Source organism: Apteryx mantelli, chromosome 27, assembly GCF_036417845.1.
Source record: "Apteryx mantelli isolate bAptMan1 chromosome 27, bAptMan1.hap1, whole genome shotgun sequence".
NCBI lineage: Eukaryota > Metazoa > Chordata > Aves > Apterygiformes > Apterygidae > Apteryx > Apteryx mantelli.
The window spans coordinates 3527715-3545705 of record NC_090004.1 but is presented as its reverse complement, the minus strand read 5'-3'; the positions used below and the strand labels follow the sequence as shown (position 1 = coordinate 3545705).

General features: G+C 45.4%; 1 protein-coding gene across 4 annotated transcripts; it reads right to left on the bottom strand.

Annotated features, from left to right (window-relative positions):
- Nucleotides 1-1467: 1467 nt before the first annotated feature.
- SRSF4 (serine and arginine rich splicing factor 4) lies at nt 1468-15225 on the bottom strand. Of its 4 annotated transcripts, XM_067311366.1 has the most exons (7): nt 15080-15225; nt 13815-13859; nt 7505-7647; nt 6508-6620; nt 4525-4739; nt 3090-3173; nt 1468-2915 (listed from the first exon to the last, which is right to left on the bottom strand). In XM_067311366.1, exons 1-7 carry the CDS (start codon nt 15184-15186, stop codon nt 2120-2122), a joined length of 1503 nt encoding a protein of 500 aa, XP_067167467.1. In that variant the 5' UTR covers nt 15187-15225; the 3' UTR covers nt 1468-2119. The 4 variants fall into 4 exon arrangements, 2 of the variants coding, with proteins under 2 accessions (XP_067167467.1, XP_067167468.1); XM_067311367.1 differs by lacking the exon at nt 13815-13859; XR_010886434.1 differs by lacking the exons at nt 1468-2915; nt 3090-3173; nt 4525-4739; nt 6508-6620 and having other exon boundaries at nt 7632-7647; nt 13815-13883; nt 15080-15164.
- Nucleotides 15226-17991: the final 2766 nt, after the last annotated feature.

The window sequence follows — 17991 nt, the reverse complement described above, 5'->3', positions numbered from 1 at the left end:
TTCCCTCAAGTCTAGAGGGATTTTAGGGATACGTCAGGAGAACAGCCTGTCCATCAAATTCCCAGCGTTTCAAAGTCCACTGCTCTTCAGAAGCATATCCTGCACTTTTTTCTTTTATTTTTAAAAAAAGCCCAGCATTACACAAGCCCCAGCACGAGGAACAGACACACTTTAGACGGGAAGACTGCTGCAGCCATTTGAAACACTGACAACTCTATGCGACAACCAGAGACAGCTCAGCTCAACTGCAAGTGGGAGATGCTGCAGTGGTTGACACCCCCGCTCCAGCCCAGCGACCCAAACAACCCCATATAACCCCTGCAAGCAGCCAGAATCTCCCTCTCAAGCACAGATGCTTTATTAGGAGGAGGAACTCCACCACGTCTTCTCTCAGCATGTTTTCCTGAAGCTCTAACCTCAACTCCGGGTTGCTCTGTGTGTAACTAAGCAAGACGGATTCAGCTATTCTGGGAAATTAAGTGCTGGAGAGCTTCAGTTAGATCACAGAGGCTCTTTTGGCCACTGCTAATTCAGCACGGACAGAATTTCTATTCAGCAGCCCATTGCAGGAAAATCCTGTGTACTAACTGACCTTTCAATAAACGATCAGAAGTCTCCAAGCTACAACTCTCCCCTCATTTTGGGGGGCTAGAAGGCAAAAGGGCTGAAACTGGCTGCTGTGCAGTGCCCAAAACACACGGTACTTCACATCATGAAAGTCCATAATGTGCTCGTCCCACCTGGTTCAGACTAACACCTTCTCATTTATAAAGTCATGGACCACAATAGAAAGCCCACTCACCATCAGGGATCATGAAATCAAAGAACAACTAGAAGTAAACAGCTGGAACAGCTTTGTGCGCTCCTGCTGAGTGTGTTAAGACTAGGAAAACAACTGTGAAAGTATCATGTTTTCCTCCTTCATTTCTCAAAGCCTTCATAGGAAGAGCCAACTGTGCAAAAGAAGAAATAATTGAACCGATGATCTACAAAATAAAGCAAAAAGTAGAAGAGATGCTTTCCACGTCAACCTGACTTACCTTCAGTGTTACCCGTATCAAGAATAAAATGTTTTTGGACAAACAATGATTTCACAGTTGACTTGAGTCTAGTGAGTTGAGCGAGTGAAACATTTTCTTCCTTGTATTATGGAAGCTGAAGCTCAGTACATTTAATTTATATAGACAATGGAAAATAGGTTTCTCACCTTCATTATTGTTTCTGGTTCATTCTCCTTTAGTCTCTTCCCTATTGCAGTGTTAGAACTCCAAACACAGAAAGCATTTCTAGATAAACACTTTTTTTAAAACTGGATTGTCTTTGAGCGTCACGATCACATTTAAGATCAAGTCATTTTCTAAATGAAGAACCCATTCTTTGTGACTAACTGTTCTTTATATTCAACTTTACAGCAATAAAAATAAAACAGTGACAGTCACAACACAACTTCATGTAACCACCACCAAATGTCGTCAAGCAAAAATAGTCTTTATTCAAATTTCATGGAAACAGGTATCACTGTACTTTGCAAGACGGGGAAAAATAAAATAAAAAAATTTAATATAAAACAAGGATATTGTCACAATACCAGAATATGGAACTCTACTTCTTTGTCCCTATGGATTACTGCAAGTATCTATTTCTTTTTCTTTTGACAGTGCTATTCACAACTCTGTAAGTCCAAAAATATGAAACAAAAGTAGTATGAAACTTAAGACTTTGCACTTCCACTAAATGGCATACATCAAAGGGCATCAATTCAAGGGCAAAGATCATCGAAGCCATCATACCTACCTATCAGTCATCATTCCAATCTTCTAAACCCAAAGTGCAGTGCTCGCTCTCTGTAAGGCTGCTCTTGGAAAACAGGACAATTTCAGTGCTCTAGGAAGAATTATATTTAAAGAGAACCTTTCTATAAGATAGCAAAGGAGCTGAATAGCCTTGCACCAGAGAGCATCACAGGGAGCGAGCGCTGCAGTTAACAGTGGTAGACACGCCATCAGGGTTGTTAAAAATATACAGCATTGACATGTGTTCTACTTCAATCACTTGTGCTACAACTACCAAACATGTACAAAAGACTCTTCAGATAGTTCCAAGTGTGGTTGCAGCAAGGTTAGGATTTGGAGCGAGACCTTGACTGTGATCGGGAGCGGGATCTAGAGGCAGACCTAGATCTAGACTTAGACCGGGACCTAGGTTTTGAAACCGATTTTGACCTGGAACGAGAATCCGATTTGACATTTGGTTTTGACTTGGAATTTGATCTAGATCTGGAGCGAGACACCTGATGCACATCTGTATCCTCACCCTCAGCTTTTGCCTCCTTCTTGTCAGGCTCTGATTTTAGATGCTCCTTTTCTTTGGAGACTGACCTGGACCGCTCATGACTGTCCTTCCTTTTCTTCTTGCTACTTGGTTTGCTGTCTCGCTTGCTGCGCCTCTTGTTTTTCTCACTCTTGCTTCGGCTGCGGCTCCTGCTTCTACTTCTGCTGTCATCCCTACTTCTCTTCCTACTTTTCCTTTTGTCTTTACTGTGGCTCCTGCTCCTACTCTCATCCCTGCTCTTGCTCCTGCTTCTAGCCTTACTAATGCTCTTCTCCCTGTCTTTGCTTCTACTCTTCTCCTTGCTCCTACTCCTCATGCTCTCCCTCTCCTCTCCCCTGTCTTTACTCCCACTTCTGCTCCTGCTCTTACTCTTTTCCTTGCTGCGGCTCCTGCTCTTTGCTTTCTCATCACTGTTATGGAGAGCGCCCTCAGATTTGTCTTTACTTTTGTTCCGTGATTTTTCTGCACTCCTGCTGCGGCTCCTACTTTTATCCTCTTTACTTGGAGTCCTGCTTTTCTCTTTTTGGCCTCTGCTATGGCTCTTGCTTCGACTACGGCTCTTGCTTCTGGAACGGGACACAGACCTGAGAGCGCAAAAACAAAAAGAATGATTCCACTGTAGCACAGCTTAGATTTGACTAGCACTTAAACACTGTACGTGAGGTAGGGAAAAGAAAAACAGTTTTCCTATCGCAAATCTAGGATGATGCCTCTCATTTAAGTGGGTAACCCCCATTGCTTCCGCCACAAAGACATACCTGGATCTTGATCTACTCTTGGAGCGACTGCTACTGGCACTGCGGCTCCTGCTCTTATGAGAATGTCTGCTTCGAGAGCGAGACCTGAAACAACAGCTCCATGTTAGGATGTGCCTACACACAGCTTGCGATCTCCTGGTCCCACATGAATAAGAAGTTATAGCATCAAAGCACCTTTCAAGTAGCAGAGTTGCAGAGTACTTTACACAACACAGTTACAGATTCAGAGTACCCTTCTCCACAGTGCTCATCCCCTGCTGCTACGCCTGGAAGCGAGCAGGGCTGCCAGTCTGAAATAATACACAGCCTTATTATTTAAGATAAGGAAGTGAGAATCGCTTTCCAAACAAAGTCAAAGTTTTGAATACAGTGAACTGTTCAGATAAAGCAGTGTCAGAACAAGGTGTTCTCTGCTGTTCAAGCTGTTGGTTGAGGCCCAGAGGTGCTGGGTCTAATGGAGCTTCCACTTTCAGCCCCTCAGAAGAACAACCTGTCTGTCCATGACCTTCCAAGAAACTCCAGGTATTACTTGCAAGTTAAAGGATACTGTTTTCTTACCTGGCTCTATAACTGGGAGAGATGCAATGAGGCTGTCAGTCCCATAAAATCTTCCCACCCTGTTAACTTTCAAGCACGTAGGCCATTTTCAATGATATTTCACAAAGGTCTCAAACATATGAAGTCTCTAGAACTTTTGAGAAAAACCTGGAATCCCCAGAAAAGAGGGACAACACACCAACGTTCCCCTAGCTAATGGCTGGGATAAGTCCACTTCACCTGGCAGCTTATACTGGGGGGGCCTCCAGATCACTTATTGTTATGAATCAGCAACAGAGCTGTTATCTCCTAACCAGCACACTGCCCAGGGGAGGGGAGGAGTAGAAGTAGTAGAAGCTTGCCTGAATTTTCTTAATACAAAAAGAGCGGATCCAAGACATCCAAGAGTGGATGGGGAAAATATTTGTGTGTTATTGTGTGCTGAAGCATTTTCCTTTGTCCTACCAAGAAGGCTGCAAATCTCTAAGAAATAGGAAATGGGTGGGGTCTCCAAGCTGAGAAGTAACTGTTGGTCCCGGTGCTTACAGCAGAACACAATGTTCAGAATTGAAGTGTTACACAGGTACCTTCTGTTTCCTTTTGGATGCACAGCTCCACCTACCATGCAGTGCTCTGCTGCAAAATAGCAAGGACTATGGATTTGATATAGCTGCGGAAGAACAGTAGCATACAGTGATGTTCAGGCATCAGATGCGCATGTTCAGTATGGACAACAACTGAGAGGAGGCTTTGTTTTTCCTTGGTTACTTGCAAATAACTAATAAATTCTCAAAAGCTAAATTGAGAACTCAGAGCACTTCCAAGGCATTTTGGAATCTGCTACATATTCATGTTACTGCAGTTAGATTCAACTCTAGCTACATATGAAGAGACATACCTTGAATGGCTTCGGCTTCTGGAATAAGAGCGGCGCCGTCTTGATCCAGGTCTGTCTTCCACTAATCTAATCTTTCTGCCATTTACTTCTGTCCCGTCCAGCTTTTCAAGGGCTCTTTTCATGTCAGAATAGGATTTGAACTCAATCACACCTTCATTTTTCCTTCCTTTGTGTGCATCTGCATATGTCACTTCCCCTGCCTGACGCATATAATCCTAGAGGAAGAGGACAGAATGACCATCGCCTCAAATCCAGAGTCAGGCTTTCAAGCTGATTCTGCTCATTTCTGCAGTGATGCTCACTTAGCCTTTTCTATGTACACCGATGTCAGCAAGGGTTTTAACCAAACAGCATTTGCAGAACTAAAGCCAAGGTTTCTGAGCAAGCCAAATAACGCACTACAATTTCAGAGATGCTGTGTGATTAGAGCTAAGGCTGTGTTGACAGTTTTGATCTAAACCATAATTTAAGGTCTCACATCTGAAGTCTAACATCAAATATGCTCTGGACTGTGATAAGTTTCAACTGACAGAAGCGATCAAAGGAAAAATGCTTGATCTCTACATCACGTGTTCAAAGGTAGCTTAGGAAAGGTGAAAAACTGAAAGATCTAATATGAAAAAAGGCCTCAAACAGGTAACAGGAGTGCAGGCTTCCCTTCGTCCTACACCTAGGTAACATACCTCATGTTCTGCTGGAAGAAATCCCACAGCAATAAAAGCTAAGTTCAGTTTCCCACTTCATGCTACCTGGCTGCTGTTTCATTCACTAAACACATCTGTTTATCAGGAACTGACATTCCGCCCTGCTTCAAGCAAGCTGCCAGACAGGGCTGTCTTTCGGCTGCTGTGGACTTAGGCTGCACAGAATTTTGGTTCAGTCTATTCTCGACCCACCTACTCCCATTTTACGTACACTGAAATTAAAGCTGTTCAAAAAAGCAACGCATCCAGTAGAGGATTAATCATGCCATGCTCTACTTACAATTTTTAATACCAGAAGCAAAGACAAGCTACTGATGGTGTGAAGCATTAACAACAAAAGACATTTGAAGAATCTCAGTACGTACCTGAACTAGAGTTACATATTCAATTACAGACCAGTTTCTAATACGTCAAAGTTTGTTTAGAACAAATTTTACACATCCTTAAAAGAGAGCCATAAAAGAAAGCGTTCCTGTAAGAACAAGTGTTTTTAACCATTTCTGCTATTTTTGATAAGGAAACACTACCTTTTACAACTACTATTGGAACTCTGCTCCCTGTCCTGTCCCCTCCAACCCATGATGCAGATAAATATGAATCAACATTTCACCTACACATGTACTGCAGTCTGCGCAGTGTGCTAGCCAGTGTTTCTGCTGCCGAGAACCACTCCATTCCTTCAGACTTGGACAAAGTCTTAGCTTTTAGCAGAGATTTTGCACGATTGCTTGTAGTCTGGAAGCACCCTTTTCCTGAAACTGTCTCTAAAACAGTTTCTTGGTGTGGAAATTCTTAACAGAGGTTGTACAAGAATGATGCCATCTTTTCAAATAGCTCTAGCACCTTAGAAGTTGATGAGTAAAATCCAAAGTGACAAGGACAAACTTCTGTGACTCTAGTGAGTCCTACCACTGGCCTGATTAGAGTCTGATTTGACAGGGCTTAAAGACAAGACTGAAAATATCTGTACGTGATGTCGGTTTATTTTGAGCAAAAAAGGTATTCTCCTACTGTCCAATAACATGCAAATCCGTGCAGATGTAACTCCCAATGTAGTATGTAACAAATAATGACTGCATATATTCAAACATACTTCAATTTTGACTTAATGTATTACTTAAAACCACCCTCCTCGTATGCATACGAGCACACAGACTTATTTTAACAAATTGGAGTGAGGAATACAGGTCTGTACAAGTTTTTCTTGATGAAACTGAAGCTAACTTGTTTACCCTTTGTGCTCTTTAACAGAGAGAGGGTAAAGAAAGGGGCCCCATACCTTAAGATCCTGCCAACTGCAGCGGCTTGACAAATTTTCCACAATCAATCTGTATTCTGTACGGGTAGGAGGACCGTACTTATCTCTTCCGCTTCTTCTATAACCATATCCACCTTTAGGAGGTGACAAGCAGACAGCAGTACTTCAACTAGGGAAATGGCGTGCTCGCTCTACACCCCGGCCAAAAGCTATTCTGCCCCGCACGTTTGCAAATACATTAAGACTTCTCCCACCCTCTAGTCTAAATTAGATCCCCATTGTATAAAATGTTAAAAAGATGCAAAGCATTAAAAAAGTCATTACTGCAATACCGACACATAATTAAAACAATGCACATCATTATAATTACAGTTAAAATTAACATGCAATTAAATTTAAGTTATTTTTAAAAATTTGAAAGAAGAAACCAAGTCATTTAAGGCAGTTTACTAGTGTTACTTACATTGCTTAAAGGTTTTCTGAATATCTGATAGGAATAAAGATTTTCAGGCACCTATTTCAGATTAATCTCATCTGTCTCTAACCCTTGGGGTCCTCACCACCCAGGTCTAATAGGAAAAGGTTGCGGTCGTCACATGGCTTCCTTTTTTGGTCAGCCAAGGGCCACAAAGGTCAAAGAGCCACTCATGGAAAGGTAACCCAAGGTCAGCAAATGGAACAGGCAGTCATCTTAGCCTCAAAGGACTCTTTCAATTAAAACATTGAGGTCTTTGTTAAATCTATGTTAAACAATCACATTACAAATAAACCATTAAAATAGTTAAATAAAATGATAATAATAAAAATGGTACAAGAAGTTGTGTTTATTAATTTATCAATTAAAATAGTTTAATACAATAAACAAGTTAATAAATATTCAGATTGACAGTTACATTTACAGTTACAGAACACTATTCACAATTTCATATCATTTCCTTTTAAAGTTATTTTTAAAAAAATGAGTAAAAAATATTTTATTTAAAATAAGCCACTGATACAAATGCATTTTGGTGCTTACTGCGTCCAGAACCGTAACTGCTGTCACGCCGTGGACCTCTGGCATGCTCGACGATCACTCTCTCCCCACAGAGATCTTTACCGTTTAGCTCATAAACGGCATCATCCGCATCTCGCAGATCATCAAACTCCACAAAGCCATACCTGGAGAGAGAGAGACAGAGAAGACAACTGCTCAGAAAGAACCGCCACCGAGGTATCTAGAGTCAAGAACAACCCACATCCCAGAGCAGGTTTCTGCAGCTCTCCAAGGAGGAACCTCTGTGCTGTCCTTTCGGCGAACATCAGCTGTGACCTCCTGAAGGTTGGCTAAGGGTTCGAGCCCACTGAGCACCATACCCTACTCACTAACCTGCTAAAGATGGTGCTGTGCTGCTTTGTTCACTAAGTTTGCTTCACTGCGGTGAGGCTGAAGTAGCATTTGACAGATATTACAGCATATATGCTCACGGGATTAGGATTTATCCTGATTTTTGAAAAGCCCTGCTTTCCATTCTCAGTTGTGTTAAGACTACTTAAGTTAGGAAGCCACCTTAGTTCCTACACTTTAAATGGAATATGCATATGCAAGTGCCCTGCACGCCCTGCTTGGAAGGTCTCGCAGAGAAAATATTCAGACAGGTCAGGAAAGGGCTTTTGTTTGTTTTAATCAGAGACTCATTTTATTCTTGACTGTAGACAGCATTGATGATTTGGATAAGAAAAGCAGCTACATTCAGCAAGACAGATCTTATCTTGAGATATCTGCTGCTTCCCATACACTGCTGAGAGAGCTTTATGTCCACTAGACTCCTAAAATCTCAGCATTTCAGAGACCGTGGCAAGTCCAAACCTTCATTTACTGGACACAAGAAAATCCAGCAGCCATAACCAGGAACAAGTTCCCAGGGTAAATGAATAGTCCATCCAAGGCCGAGAGGCCTTGCCTGGAAGCACAGGTCCAAAGAAGATCAGGCGAAGCCTTTGCCTGCATTTTAAAACTAAGTTGCACTAGCCTTGCTTCAAGACTTTGGAAACATAGGCAGATGAAGAGCAAGATGAAGGACACATTCAAAAAATATAAAGCTTATTTTTAACATTCAAATGGATGTTTTGGAATCAGTTTCCTACTACCAAATGAAGAAAAGAGACATACACAAGCTTGCAGACCACTGCTTGCCCGAAAAGTTAAAGCCAGCATTTCTCACTTAATCATCAGAGGTGTCACAGACATCAGGGAAGGGGTCAGGCTGCTGCAAGGACCTAACCTCTGCAGACTAGAGAGCTCAAAAGACCGAACACAGGTTTTTAAGTAATGTCTTACAACTGGTGCTCAGGGACGAACTGGTGACTTGCCTACAGTTGCCGAGCAAATCTACAGTGGCGCTGAAACAAAACTCAAGCCTGCCAATTTCTGAACTGCCAGAGTGAAATACCTGTTTTAAAAATAAAGTTGTGTAAATGCCCATTATCCAAATAGGCCACTGAAAAGGAGGACAGAGAACATCAAAGTGCTGCTAATCGGAGTTCAGACTGAGTTTATCTGTAGTTGACATCCATTTGTCCTTCACTCACCTGCCAAGACCCAAATTCAGGCTTCAGAGTCTCCCATGCAATAACTGCTGATATCGCAGCCCTGGACAGTATTGGGAGCCTCTTTTCATCTGACTGCAACATCTCCGGTTGTGCAAACACAATCCTGGACTCAGGTCTTCACAAGCAAGTAGGGGAGGAACAATTTTGTGAGTATTGGTGTTTTAAGTGATCCATAAAAGCAAATGCATTATACAAGAATGCTTACCTCTGTTTTTAGGACACTTCTTTTTTAAGCATTTTCACTACCTCAGCAATCACTTGCTCTGTAATTTATTAACTAAGAACAGATCCAAACACTACAAATAAGGTAGCTGCTTTCTCATGCAAGTGCTGTAGTTTCGTGAAAGAAACAAGCTGACTGACTAATAACAACTGAAACTATCACGGTCATTATAAAACTGTTCAATAGGAATTTTTCCTCCTCCCTTCACTCCCCAAAACAGAGCAAACATCCTCTTACATTAAACGGGATCTCACCGTGGAGGTAATTACTTACAAGGTGAAGCATCTGGTATTGCACCAGCCACCCATTTGCAAGAAAATAAAGTGTATTACAGACGAAGAGGTGAAGCCAGCCTAACAGAGGAGTATCTAAATTTGACCAGAGCACAGCATTAAACTCTGTTTGTATTATACACCAGAGAAAACAGGGCACCTGCAGCAGCACATCACTGACCAAGCGGTAGGTTAGGTACTGCTCCAGAGCTGTCTCGAAGCAAAACACCCATATATTCATGCATCTGGCCTCTGATAGGAGTTTTCCATGAAACTCTCCCAAGAGGCCCTAGACAGACTGGATTTAGTCTGATTAAACCTTGATGGATGGTGTTAGCTTTGTCTTCTTCTCTCCACTTGCTCCAAAAGGGAATACTTAACATTTATCCTACACTGTTAATCCCTTTCATTCGGGAATACACAGAACACAAGTTCTAGAATAAGATATCACTCTGACAGAAAAGGAAAAAGGAAAAGTTACAAGAAACTTCAGGTGTTTGTCAAAATACCCCTAACAAGCTTATACAAACCTTGAAGGAAGAGTATGTGCTTTTAAATAATAAAAAAACCCCCAAACATACCCTACACAGCCCAGAAATGAATGCAATAGTGACCTACCTCTGTTAAATACATATAATATTGCACCACATGATCTAGAAACAGGAATCAAGAATGTTTAGAAGCATAGTTTGACACCACAGAAAGCCACAGTTGCTGACACAGCCTTAACTACAGCAATCTGAACCTGCTGTTATGGTAGCGCAAGTAAATCTTCTTTTAAAAGTCTACTATTACTACTTCATATGTGGCATAAAATTACTTACTAAAATGTCAATGCAATTGGAGATAATGTGAAGCTGCAACATTTTCTGTTCACGTATCGAGAAAGTGATAAAAAACCCACAAGAGCATACACCCTTATTCTAAGCAATTCTAGTAGATCAAACCTCCTGAAAGGTGTTTTTCTTTTTAAAATCAGAAATGAAGGGAAAAATGTAATTTTCTAAAATTGCATGATGTCCCAAATGAAAGGAAAAAAGTCATTTTTCCCCTCCTTTTAGCTGCTCCCCCACGTACAAAGGTTTAAGGCCGCAGGGTTCTTCCTCGCTGGCTCTGCACACTCCTCTCCGCGCCGGCGTGCCAAGAGCAGCACAAAGTCCTTTTCCATGGCATTCACGAGGTGCCAAAGTTTTTCCAATACTTATGAATGGCTGGTGCTGGAGAACTGGTGGAGTCCTAAAGCATGAAGCCCATGCACTCAAAACCATCATCCCTTCACCAACATATGCTAAATATCCATGAAATCCAGAGGAGCGGTGGCAGTTCACAGCCTGGCTGAGCCAGGCCAGCGACTTAACTGTTATTTTGCACGTTCTTAGAATAAGAGATCTGTCTAAAGTATTGACCCGCTTTCTTCTCAAGAAAGCGCAAGCTTGACAGCTCTCTCAGTTCTGTTTTACAGAACTGCTTGATATGGAGAGATGCTACGAAAATGAACTCAGCTCTCCGCGCCTCCTCCTCCCTCCAGCACCTCTGGAGGGAGGGAGATCAGGTGGCAGCACCCACCAACACAAGCAGCCACCGAAGAGCAAACACGTGCAGGCTTGATTGCTGGCTTCAGTCTCTTTTGGAATAGGGAATGCAATGCTTCCAGCCCTACAAGTGCTCCGAAGGTAAACAGTGAACTCCTCGCGAGGCGTTCGGTCCGAGGAAGGCTGCCCCTCGAGCTGTCCTCGCCTGCGCTGTAATCGGAAAGGTGAGCTTATCGAGGAAAAGCATCTTCAGGACGCTTGAAACTTAACGCTCGTTTAAACGCATTGCTGAAGTTACCACTTCAGAATATATTTAAGATGCGGTCATGATTTTTTCGGTAGTAATATTTAAGTTTCCGTAGTGACAACAAACACCTGAGAATCTCTTTGGTCTTCTAGCAAAACCGAATGCTCTGTTTAAGGCAAAACAGATGAAAATTTCACCTTATTCACTGTAATATTAGTAAAGCAAGAAAATCCACAAATCCACTGGAATTACTAAAGAAAAAAATCATTGGAAAGCCACCTTACTCTCATTTAGGTATACTGGGTATCACTACGTTATAACTCCAGTTTGATTTTCAAAGGCACTTAATACCAACCGCTCTCAGTGAAGTTAATGGGAGTAAATATCTGGGGGGTAAGGAGGGGAAAATATATATATATATATATATATATATATCAAACTACTTCCCCTTAAGCAACAAGCACAGATTTTGAACCTAACTAGAGGAAAGAATTGAAGTTTGAAGCTTTTAGTTTTGATCCTTGTTCCTCAGTCTGATGGAGAAGGTACATCCCTCCATCTTGCAAAGGTTTTATGAGGATGAAGCTGCAAATTCTTGAGAGTCGGTTAGAGCGATGGAGGGCAGATAAATACACAGGTAAAAATATTTTTTTAAGCTGCTGAGACTGCAAATTGGTTTCACCATAAACAAAAGCTTCCAGCTCTTAGAATTATTACTCTCAGCTTCTAGAATGTTTTTAGAAGATAAAAAAAGTAGGCTGAAGTGTCCAATTCTGTGGTCACCTAATACATATATCACTGCCACACATGGCTCCAGCTGTCAATACAGTTCCGAGCAGGAACAAGCAAAATTTGAAAAACTAAGAGCACGCAACTAGAAGTTGCAATTGAAATGGAGAATATGACAAAAACTGGATTTTTATTTTCCCATCCTTTTCTCAGGTAAACTTTGCTTTAAGACTTTGAATTGCAAGCTGTAATTATAATTACCAGCAATCGAGACCCAAGCTAGGCTTTTAGGACTCTGACGTATCACATTCCACTTTCATTCTCCTCAAGCTCAAGCTTTTCAGCTTAACATCACCAGCTGCTAAAATACTGAACGGCTAATCTCCTTCAGGCTGAACATTTAAGATAACCCACACTTTCTAGAAGAAACTGAAAGAATCTCTGAAGTCACGCACTGTGCAGTAATTTTTAATCATTTGCTAAGCACTGCTAAAAATAAGTCGTGGAGAAAGGATCAGAGAGCAAACAAAGCAAACTGTAAAGCATCCCGACAAAAGCGCAGTGCAAGATTATCCCAAGCAGAGAGACATAAAATCTGATAGGTTAAGTAGATTTTTGTCAAACTGGAACTTTAAATACAAACCAACAATAGCTCGTTGAGAGCATTTTAGAATATACAACTCAAAAGGCACTAAATTTTTGAGTTAATCCAAGAAATGTACATTAAGCTCCATCTAACCCACAGCCGAGGCAATTCACTATAAAAGCAGCAAACAGCAAGGTGAATGACAACTCAATGCTATAACTCTAAGTTTCCTATGTTCCTGTGGTTATCTATAACTTCTGAACTCTGTCTCCCCCAAGTGAGGTTATGCTTTGTTTCAGAGCTGAAGTCATTTCCACCTCAGGTTCAGAGCACTCGGGTTTTAGATACAGGTGATCTGCGTCCTCCTCCTCCGCTCCAACACGTCTCAGGTGCAATTCATACTTAAGATCCTAGGAGTCCGATGCTCCAAGTTTGGGCCAGTCTCAAGCACACGCACAAGCTGCCTCCTGCATCCACAACACATCCCCATGAACAACGACTTTAAATGCTGAGCTTGGAGTGTAGGGCTGGTCAATAATAGATAATTTTCAATAAAGCAGGAAAACAAGTCCATTAACTGCATTGGTCACGTCATTTAGCTGTTCTACAGCTGCTAATAAAGTTTGTTTTTTAAACAACTGTCTGTGAAGTATTTCTCTTCCATTTGGCATTTTCATACCACAAGTATAAAAAAACCTGCCTGCACAGAACACCCTCACAGGCTCAGACCAGGACTGGAAAACAGAACCCTCAATATTTCACTTAGAGGCAATCTTCAACCCTACCTGAAGCTCTGTTGGTTAAAACACTGACACGTGCACATCTGTTTGTTTTAAGAATGACTTTTATTCACCTTATAAACTTGATATACATCAACCTACCAGTAAAAACAGTGTTAAAACAAAAGGAGCCCTTTTCTGCACTAAAGAACTAACTCTTGTAAGAGATTCCTCTTCTCCACTTCTAAAGCGAAAGTAGTAATTGGCTGTTCTGGCTAGTAATAAAATCCGTATTCCACTCAGTCTCCCTAAAGCAAGACTTCAAGTTGGGTTTCTGGCAAAGTAAAAAATGCCAACACTTGTTAGGCTGGTGGTTTAAGTGTTGGAAAAAAAAAAATCACAATTTGTTTTCTCTTGAAAATGCATACTTGAATGTCTTGGGCAAGTCCTGGTGGAGCAGGATCCAAAACCATCTAGGTACAGCAAGACATCAGTCACTAGAACGGCACACACGTATAAGCACACGTTATATTAAGACTTCAGCATGACTTTGGGGGAAGTTCACCCACACCCGTTGCTACGGACCCATCCCACATGCCCCACTCCCACTTACAGACACCCTCGAGGGCTGCTACTCTCCGAACTCAACACTAACGAGCACCTGCTAACAAAGCTAGGCAGGTACTTGTGCACAGGCCTCCATGAGTGCAACAACACCTGCAAATGACCCTGCAAGCATGTGTCTCAGCACCTACAGCTGGGCTCACCCCTGGGTGCCCACTCCTGGGTGCAGAGCAAGGAGGGGCTGGGCTGGGGTGCAGGGCAGGACAGCAGGGGAACCACCACAGGAGACACCATCTCCCTCAAAAATCAGGTGGGGACCCAGGCATTCTGCCCATCCTTCCCCAAACGCAGCTAAAGACCCTGGGGACCTGACTTCCCCCCTGCCCCCCCCAGAGGACCCCAGCACCCTGTCCCCCTGCCCCCAGCGAGGTGGGGACCCAAGTATCCTGCCCCCCTCAACCCCAAGGGGACCCAGACATCCTGTCCCCCCCCCACACACATTCCCATGGAGAGCGAGGCATTCTGCACCCCCCCCCATCGCCAAGGGGGCCCAGGCATCCTGTCGTCCCCTCCAACCCCAAGGGGACCCAGGCGTCCTGTCATCCCCCCCCAAACATTCCCATGGAGACCTAGACGTTCGCCCCCCCCCCCGGGACCCAGGTGTCCTGCCCCCCTCAACCCCAAGGGGACCTAGGCGTCCTGTCGTCCCCCCCAACCCCCATAGGACCCAGGTGTCCTGCCCCCCTCAACCCCAAGGGGACCCAGGCGTCCTGTCCCCCCCCCCCAACACTCCCATGAAGACCTAGCCGTTCTGTCCCCCCTCCCCCATCGCCAAGGGGGGCCCAGACATCCTGCCCCCCGCCCGAACACTGAAGCAGGGGCTCAGGCGCCCTGCCTCCTCCCCCCCAAACACCGCCACGGAGACCCAGACGTCCCCCCCACCAAGGGGACCCAGGCGTCCTGTCCCCCTCCGTTCCCCCCCCCCACAAGGGGACCCAGGCGTCCTCCCCCCCCCCACCCCCCCGCCCGCTCCCGTCAGCGGCCGGCGCCTGCGCAGCGGGGCCGGGCCGCGCTCCGCCGGGAGGCGGGCGGGCGGGCCGGGGGCGGTGGGCGGGCGGGCCGCGCTCACCCGTTCTTGAGGTCCACCTCGAGGATCTTGCCGTAGCCCTTGAAGAAGCGCTCCACGTCGCGCTCGCGCGCCTGGTAGCTGAGGCGGCCGATGTAGACCCGCGGCATGGCGCCCGGCGGCGGGCGGGCGCGCGGGGGCGGGGCGGGGCTGCGCCGCGCCGGGGGGGCGGGGCGCCGGGCGCGACGTCACAGCGCCGCGCGGGGAGAGGCGGGAGAAGAAGCGAGCGGGCGGGGAGGGAACAGCACATCGCGGCGAAGCCCCGCCCACGACCCCGCCTCCCTGCCCGGCCTCCCGCCTCTTAAAGCGGCCGCGCCGCTGGTGGGCCCCCCCTGCATGCAGGGCCCTGACGGGCTCCCCGTGTGCTGGGGCTTGTGGCCTTCCCCACCCCCTTCCCCACACGTAAGGCGCTCACATGTGCCGGGGTGCTTATGGGGTGCGGGGAGCTTGGGGGGTCCCCCTTCCCCATATGGGGGCATTACAAGGTATTAATGGGAGTCCCCTCCCCATATGGGGGCACTGATGGGGTCCCCTTCCACATATACAGGGTATGAATGGGGATCCACCCTTCCCAAATGCAGGGCACTTATGGGGCTCCCCTTCCCCACAGCGGGCACTTATGGGCCCCCCTTTCCATATGCGGGGCACTGTGGAGGTCCCCCATGTGCTGAGGTGCTCATGAGGTCCCTCATATTGCAGGGGACTTATGGGGTCCCTCTTCTCCCTGTGCAGGGTATTAATGGGGTCCTCTTTCCCCTGGGGGGGGACTTATGGGCCCCCCTCCCCAAATGTAGGGTGCTAATGGGGGTCCCACATGTGCCGGGCCCCCCCCCCAAATAGCAGGGGGCTTGTAGGGTCCCCCTTCCCCATATGGGGGGGGGGACATGGGGTAACACTTCTTCTGGGAACCGCTTAAATTTCTGTAGATAAATCCTGTGGGATTCAGGCCGGAGCCAAAGGCCCCTAACGCGAGTAGAAAAACTCTGTTCGACTTCATTTTTTTGGGGGTTTATATCAAGCCGAGTGCTACTCTTGAAGGTCCCCGACTCCTTTTCTCCTCATACTTTTCCGCCATTTGTCCGTGCGGGCGGCGAGGCCGCAGCTCTCCTCGCGCCGGGGCCGCCCGGCCGTCGCTGCTGCGCTTTGCTCCGTGTCGCTTTGCCACGGGGGTAGCCGAGAGCAAGGCTTTGGGGTGGATTAATAGTGCTGGGAGACTGTGGAGCAATGTGCCGGCATTTATTATCAATATTTGATAACGGTGTCAGCGAAAGCTGGTGTCGTAACGTTGCTTCAGTGAGCGCCGAGCACTGTGCACGAGCCGTAGAAAAATTCAGTTTATCAGCGGCGTGGGTTCCCCTTAGGAGGCTTCTTCGTTTGCTCTTTTCTCGGGTAAAAAGCCCAAGGTCTCGCTGCCGGGTTTTTACGCTCCCGGGTGAGATGTGACATTGGCCCTGGAGCGGCGCCCGCTTCCCGGGGACGCGCCAGAGGTGCCAGCGCACGCTCCGTCTACGGGATGAGACACCAACGTTTTACCGTTTTACTCTTGGAATGACCTGAAATGCTCAGGATAAGTCTGAAAAAGTTCACCAGAAATGTTTAAATAAAGTAAATAGAGTCCAAACTTACTGTTTCTGCTTACCGCGGCCTTCAGGATTTAGAACTGGGAGAGCTAAACTTCCTGATTTTCTTCCTCATTTCGAAAAAAAAGCAAATAAGCTTTCCTGCCTTTTCAGCTTTTAATCATTTTCTTTGTTTCAAAGAGGAATTTGTGGGATGAGACTCATTAATCCAAATTAATCAAAAAAAAAAAGGAAAAAATCTGTGTTTTGGCAGGCTGTTTTTGTGTGGTTAAAATGGCTTTAATACAATCTAGCAAGTTTAGCTCCTAACACAGGCTGCTAATTTTAGTTTTAAAGGGGTTTATTTTTCAAAAGAAAATGCACGTAGTTTTAAAGAATCCATCCTAAGCCTTAAAAATGACTCTAAGCAATCACTGACTTCTCTTCCCCCGCTCCGCAAACCGGCACAGGCAAGTAAATGAAGACGCAATTTTTAACTCTCACTTTTCACATCCCAAACCCAATTTAGCATCGACTTTCCTCTGTGTTATAACCCGAAGCGGGGACCACGTATCGACATGCAGCAGGGTGCTGAATCTATCTCCTGTAAATTCAGCATCCTCTTAGCATAAATCCAGAGATGAAGTTGCGTATTATGTGCCAGCCTGCGACGCTAAAGCTGGAAGAGCAGAACAAGACAGCCCAAGACTTGCCTGGGTAACCGTAATGACAGTGATTTTACATATCAAGTGTTGACTACTGCTAGTCACCCTCTAGAGAGGTAAATGTGCTTCTTGCAGCTATTGCAGAAATCTGCCTATCCATCAGCAAAATGCAACTATCTCCCAGGTGGAACAGAGCCGTCTTTTACTGTCGATGTTCCAAAACTCCCCGTGGGAAAGCAAGAACAAGTATTTCATTGACTCAGGAACTGCAGGATGCGCCGTTCGAGAACTGGGTGGAATCACCCCGAGAAAGGGGAGGAATTTCCTTGAGAAAGGAGTCCGATAAGGCGACTTGGGAAGACTTGGATCGGATTGGCTGGGCGGAGGCCGCATTGTGGCTCTGATGTCTCCCCTTGCAGAAAATAGGAAAAAAAAAGTTATTTACAGCAGCTGTGCAGAGGAGGTTGCCCAGAGCAGAGGACTCCTAAGGGGACACTGGGTGTCGAGCGAGCGGCTGAGGACTGGGTGCTTTTAGGTAGAAGAGCAAATTATTATTTCTGTTTTTCCAGTGAGGAAACCAGGCTCTAGCTCGTTGTTGCAGCCAGTGTCGCGGCCTCAAATCTTGGCACGCAGTGCAGGCTCGGGTCGCCCGCGGACGGCAGCCTGGCTCGCTCATGACCCGCCAGGGCAG

Coding starts and splice junctions, on each gene's coding strand:
- SRSF4 (XM_067311366.1), bottom strand. CDS start 15,186: ATGCCGCGGGTCTACATCGGCCGCCTCAGCTACCAGGCGCGCGAGCGC. Junction 13,860..15,079: donor GAGGTGGACCTCAAGAACGG/GTGAGCGCGGCC, acceptor TGCTGTACCTAG/ATGGTTTTGGATCCTGCTCC. Junction 6,621..7,504: donor CAGTTACGGTTCTGGACGCA/GTAAGCACCAAA, acceptor CACCTCCTAAAG/GTGGATATGGTTATAGAAGA.